This window comes from Solanum tuberosum, unplaced genomic scaffold, assembly GCF_000226075.1.
Source record: "Solanum tuberosum cultivar DM 1-3 516 R44 unplaced genomic scaffold, SolTub_3.0 scf00012, whole genome shotgun sequence".
In the NCBI taxonomy this organism is placed as follows: domain Eukaryota; kingdom Viridiplantae; phylum Streptophyta; class Magnoliopsida; order Solanales; family Solanaceae; genus Solanum; species Solanum tuberosum.
This window is the reverse complement of record NW_006238937.1, coordinates 972,073-978,465: the sequence shown is the minus strand read 5'-3', so window position 1 is coordinate 978,465 and position 6,393 is coordinate 972,073. Positions and strand designations below refer to the sequence as shown.

General features: G+C 32.9%; 1 protein-coding gene across 1 annotated transcript; it reads right to left on the bottom strand.

Moving 5' to 3' along the window:
- Positions 1 to 2,281: 2,281 nt before the first annotated feature.
- Positions 2,282 to 5,774, bottom strand: LOC102593941 (heat shock factor protein HSF24). The gene is made up of 2 exons (XM_006339839.2): positions 5,201 to 5,774; positions 2,282 to 3,366 (listed from the first exon to the last, which is right to left on the bottom strand). Exons 1-2 carry the CDS (start codon positions 5,402 to 5,404, stop codon positions 2,662 to 2,664), a joined length of 909 nt encoding a protein of 302 aa, XP_006339901.1. The 5' UTR covers positions 5,405 to 5,774; the 3' UTR covers positions 2,282 to 2,661.
- Between the last annotated feature and the right edge of the window lie 619 nt (positions 5,775 to 6,393).

The following is a 6,393-nucleotide window of genomic DNA, read 5'->3' as shown; positions in this document are numbered from 1 at the left end:
TTGCTATTTCACCTCTCTCCTAGTGAATCTCGCTCGCCATTCTCGTTCTCTCCCTCGCCTCTCTCGTTTTTTATACAAACGCAAGTGTATAAAGTGTGTTTGTGTTTGTATAAAGCGAGAGAAAATTGTATATATACATATTTTTTCGTTCCCCTCTCCCAGATCTCGCTCTCTCACTCGCCTCTCTCACTTTATACAAAAATGCAAATGTATAAAATGCGTGAAAATTGAATATATACATATATTTTCGGTCCCTCTCTCCCCTCTCCCAGATCTCGCTAGCCACTCTCCTAGATCTCGCTCGCTCACTCACCTCTCTCACTTTATACAATTGATCTTTTTGTATATGTATACCAAAACAGATTATATAACTGTTTTTTTTTTGTATATGTATAGCAAAATATACATATATATGTTTGCTATGGAGCGCAATTATGCAAACTTTGCTATAGCATACAAATATGAATTTTGTATTTGCTATGTGTGAAAGTTGCTCTAAAAAAAATATAATTGTATTAATTAATTATATTGACTAATATTTGAATAAAAATCTTGTTTGAGGTGTAGGTAAATTGTATAACTAGGGTATATAAGAGGTATACATTGCAACAATTCATTTCTTCAATGAGTTTAAGTATTATTTTTTTTAATTATTCTCTAAACAGGCCTAAATTTGAGATATGAGCTCATCTCAATCTTGATGTTTCGAGCTTTTTAATATTTTACTTTGATATGATTCATGTTTGCGAGTTGAGAGACAGATCGAATTTTAAAATTTAAGCTTTAAAACTCTTTAATGACGGATTTCAATGGACATTAGCTCAATCTTACTCTAAACAACTCAAAATAAATTTAACAATGAAGGGATTGATAATGGAAAAAAATGAGAGAAGGATCAAAGGAAGGCGACAGAGAAACAGAGGAGGATGAAGGAAAAGACAAGGAGAAAATATATGGGCTTACATGGTTATATATACCTAATAATAAAGAATAGTAAGACCATTTTTGGTTACTAAAATAAGTAAAAAATTTAGGGGTGACAGTTTATAGTGATGTATCCGGAAAAGTTAGAGAAATTATGAAGAAGAGAGATTTTTGTAATTTTTTAAAATGGTAGGGAATAATACAAAATAGGGTAAAAAATGATGTGTAATTATGTATTTTTTCCAAAATTATTTACTTATTTCTATGTTCGGTGAAGAATTAGACATTTCTATGTTGTAATTTGGAAGTTTTGATTTCAAGATTAAAAAAAATTACTCCTTTGATACCACATAATATTACAGTGTCTAAACTACAAGTTTAAAAACTCTTTTAAGCTACACACATGTTAAGAGTAATTTTTTCTTTAATTTATGTTTTTTTAAAACATCACATTGAATCGACTCGCATCACCTGAATCAAAACAGAATAAAAAACTTGATCAAACATACTATATACCTGGACAACCCTAGCTTCAAGAAGCATCAAACGCACATGTAACAGGTAGAAAATAGTTTAGAGAAAAAGTCAAATATATGTAAAGCATTTGAACATATTAGTCTGAGTAGTACAGGATACCACAATAGCAGTTGAACATATTATCTATAATGAAATCAACCTACAGTTGCACACTAAAAAGGTCAAATTTCGACATCACCACATACTTATCAAGATATTAATTAAGACCATGACAAGACTTATACTTCAAAAAAAATACAAAACAACAAAACTTATCATGGATATATAATAGAGCAACTTTCACATATAGCAAACACAAAATTCATATTTGTATACTATAGCAAAGTTTGCATAATTGCGCTCCATAGCAAACATATATATGTATAATTCGCTATACATATACAAAAAAAATAGTTGTATATTCTACTTTGGTATACATATACAAAAAGATCAATTGTATAAAGTGAGAGAGGCGAGTGAGTGAGCGAGATCCGGGAGAGTGGCGAGCGAGATCTGGGAGAGAGGAGAGAAGGGAACGAAAATATATGTATATATACAATTTTCTCTCGCTTTATACAAACACAAACGCACTTTATACACTTGCGTTTGTATAAAAAACGAGAGAGGCGAGGGAGAGAACGAGAGTGGCGAGCGAGATTCACCAGGAGAGAGGTGAAATAGCAGCAGTTTGCTATGAGGTACAATTAAATCAAACTATATTTATAGCATTTAATAGTTTGCTATTATATACAATTTTCCCTATATAATATCACAAGTAAATTATGTGTACACAATCTTGTCTTGTGAAAACATAAAAAGCTCTTTTCAAAAAACATCCGGCTCAAATAAAATGCTTCACACTGAACATAATGATAAAATGCATACAGATCTCTAAATACATATCAAACCAAAGTCACAAATCAAGAACCATTATTATTATGATGAGTTTCGACTAGACAAAGCAAACTTCAGGGCTGCAGCAGTTGCATCTGACTTGATAGTAGTTTGTATGTGTGTATATATATATTTATGATTTCTAGTTGGGGGTTGGGGTTACTACTCTTAGCAGTAATCTAACCCCTCTACTACTCATACTAATTAAATTCTCTATTTATTTTATTCATAAACATCAAACTTGTAAATCCAAAGGAAATTACTAAATCAAAAGGGAGAAGCTAATTTACTCTGCTCCAACCTCAAAACACATTCATCAACTTCACCTCAGTTACAAACCTTGCTGCTTTCTCCGGCCGCCGAAGACATTTTCATCCAAGGACCATTGTAGTCCACAGTAGTTTTCATCATTTTACCACGTCCCCCACAAGTATCAATATTCTCATCCGGACCCCTTTTCTTCTTCTTTTCTTTCAGCAACACACCGAATAGTTTTAGAGTATCACCCTTTTCGTCATCGTCTTCTTTATCATCGTTGTCATTATAACTACCCTGTTCTTCTAAATCTTTAACACCACCAACCTCCTTGACCAACTCTTCAAGGCTGGACCCCGATGGGGTTCCTTGGCTCATGATACGGTTGATCATATCGGGTGCAACCTTCACGTACTGGCTCAAAAAGGCAACCAACTCGTTGCATTGTTTCTTCGCCTGCACCAGCTCTGAGCTCAGCATCTGGTTGTCTTTCTTTAGCTTCTCATTCTCATCCGACAAGTCCGTGAACTGGGACGACTTTCCCGGGGTGTCCACGGATCCCGGGTTCTTGGAGTCCGGGGACGAGGTCGAACTTGAACCTATGTCATCCCCGGAATTGTCCGGAGATGCTGAAGTCCCGGCTGCCACAGACTTTCCACCAGCTGGGGTTGATGTCACGGTCTTCCGACGGCGTATTGCTGTGAGGAGCTCCTTCTGTCCTCTTTTGAAGTTCTCATTGGCGAATTCCCATTTGTCAGGCACAATCTTTCGAAAACCCTGCATTGAAAAGGGATGCAGAAAAGATGAGCACAAACTTTTTGGTGACAAAGAAATAGCCACAACTAATGTTATAGATAATCTTAACTATCTTGGTAATACTAGATGTTGCTCTTCACCTAACACTTCTTAACATGGATTTGATGTGTGCATGTGGCACCAAGCGAGGGTAAAAACTCACATACCGGATATTAACAACAAATCAATAAACGCATGTCATGTGTATAACTATACAATAACATAACTTAACCATGGTTAACAAATCTATATATTCACTCCATTAAACACCGGGTAAAAGTTCATTAATCATTGTTTTCCGGTACTAAGGGAAACCGTAACAATAGCTTTTTTGGTATAATTCCAATGGTCAGTTCTCTATTCTCTTTTCTAATTATTTTATTATTAACAATTTAAAACCATAATTATTAGTATTCTTTTGGCTTCTAGAGGATTAGACTAGGTAAAAGACAGCTATCAAAAGGCCTAAAAAAAATAGAGTACTAAATTACTTTAATAAGACAACTTATGCAGCTAAAATTGACCAACAACATTTTTCTTTCATAGCTTTGACATGTTATGCCCAATTAGAAACCTCCTACCTCCGTCCTGGGTTGTTAGGAAGATTCACCTTTTTTTTCCCCTCCGGATATTAGAAAATTTAATTTAAGAATAATACTTGGTTGGGGAAAAAAATAATTTTAAAAATTAGAAAAGAGTATTTGAGAATGAATTTAATTTGTAAAATTACAAATTTTTGAAAAGAATATCATTTTTAAATTTCTAAATTCCAGCTACGAGTAGGACTAGGTTACTAGGCGGAGAACATTGTGATGGGGAACACACATACAATCCACGTTTCCAATTGGACTTTTGTCACCTTCTTTGGAAAATGACATCTAAAATCCCCAAACACTGTTTCTACATCTTTCCTTATCACCAAGGACCACGTGAAAGGGTTCAGTTGATAGAAAGGTGCACAATAATACAAATCCATACAAGTACAAAGATTCATTAGATCTTTTCTTTTCGTTCTCGGAAATTCACATCAAACTAATATATACAAAATATATTTTCAACTCAATAAAGTTAAAATATTACTGTTAAAATTTTAAAAAATAATTGAAGTATAGACACGAGATGAAAGAGGGGGAGGATATGGCTCTTTATGTCCTCGAGAGGGTGCATAATATAATATCTTTCTTTATTCCTAAGAGAGAGGAAGGGAAAATAAATAAAGAACATATTTGATGTGTTACAGAATAAGATAATTGACTTCACGTCCTGCGGAGAAGATTTCTCGAACCTTCCCGAAAGCATCCGAAACTATCTTTTATTCATTACTAAAAAAAATGAAATATAATTTTACTTTATTCATAATAAAAATACCATAGAAAATATGTCATATCTACCATCCATTCTGTAATTTAGTTTAACTGACATGAAATTCTAAAAAAAATATAGCCTACCAATCTTAATATATGTGATATAGTTTGACTTGATACAATCTTTGAAAGCAAGCTTTTTAAAAACTTATGAATGTTTGTGTGGTTATAGTTATTTCATTAATGATAAAACAAATAATTAAATATAAAAATATGTCTTTTTTTTTTAGACAAGTTAAACTATCTTTATTATTATTTAAATAGAAGTAACAATAAAAAAATCGTCGTTGATGTGAAACATAACTTATTTTGAAACAAAATTAAAAGTTAAAAACATCACATATTTTGGGAGTAACTATCTACGTATTGTCTAAACTCTAAACTTAAGAAATTGTAATTGTTTAAAAGATCAAATCAAAAGAATAGAAAGAAAGAATTTAAAAGAGACGTACATAGGTGTTAAGCTGTCGAACGAAGCTGGAGAAATTATTGTGCTTGAAGTATTTGGGCAGCAAATCCTTTGCAAATTCAGCAGTTTTCCACACCACAAACGTTGTGCCAATTTCATTCCAAGATATCACATCGTCAGTAACCGCATCATCCACCAACTGATACGTCTTCAACAGAAACGGCGCCGGCGCTGTTCTTTGCGACATCCCTTCTTTCTCTAAATCTATCAAATTTTAGAAGAAAAAAAACCCTTTGGGGATTTGAAAAATTAATTGACAAGATTCTATTAGGAAAAAAAAAGAAGAGGAAATTAGAAGAAGCAATAACTGAAAAGCAAAAGGGCAGTGAGGAATTCCCAACCCCAACAATAGAAACCGAAAAGAAAGACTAGAGAATGAACAATATTATTTTTAGGACGATTGATGATTATCTTAGAATCTTCCATTGGCTACAACTTTGCCAATCTTCACCAAGAACAACACGACCATAACTATCTTTTCTTTCTCTAAAAGTTGAATTTTCAGCCTTTTCTCTCTCTCTTCTTCAAGTTTGAAAACTTTAATGAACAAAAAATGTTGAAAATGGAAGAGAAAAAAAGAATGAGAATAGCAAATTTAATCTACTACTAAGAGGTTCTAGAAATATTTAGAAGACTTTTCGAAGAGGAACAAAGTCTAATAAGGCAGGGCCCATTGTTTAGAAAAATACACGCTTTTGTCGCATAGTGACAGGTCACCTCTCTTTTTTTTTTTCCTTTAATTAAAATTAAAATAATGAAATGCACTAGAAGGAAATAGTGGGTGAAGGATGGATTTTAATTTTTTCTATAATAAATTGATAGATACCAACAATTGATAGATAAGTGTTTTGTGTTTAATTTTAATTCAATTAATTAGGTGGTGCATATTCATATTCTTCAATTGGTAAAGTTCGTTTTTTTTTTTTTGTTTATCTTTTTGGGTCATGGATTTTCAAACTAATCTTAAAATAGTGTCTACTTTTTTTTTTTGTATGATTCAAATTTTGACAATATTATAACTTGGCAAGTGGATAGAGTTTTCTCCTTTCTCACCTAACAAACTCCAATTTGCTTGCACGCTTAGGCCGTTTTAACTCCTAGGCTAATAAAGCCATCACTTTGGGGCCTCATATATTTTGGGGGGCCCATTTAAAAAAAAACAATTACTTATATATA

Bases quoted from the DNA above. Each gene is read 5' to 3' on its own strand.
- LOC102593941 (XM_006339839.2), bottom strand. From the start codon at position 5,404: ATGTCGCAAAGAACAGCGCCGGCGCCGTTTCTGTTGAAGACGTATCAG. The intron at 3,367-5,200 runs GTACGTCTCTTT...TTTTCAATGCAG, and splicing joins TTCGACAGCTTAACACCTAT to GGTTTTCGAAAGATTGTGCC.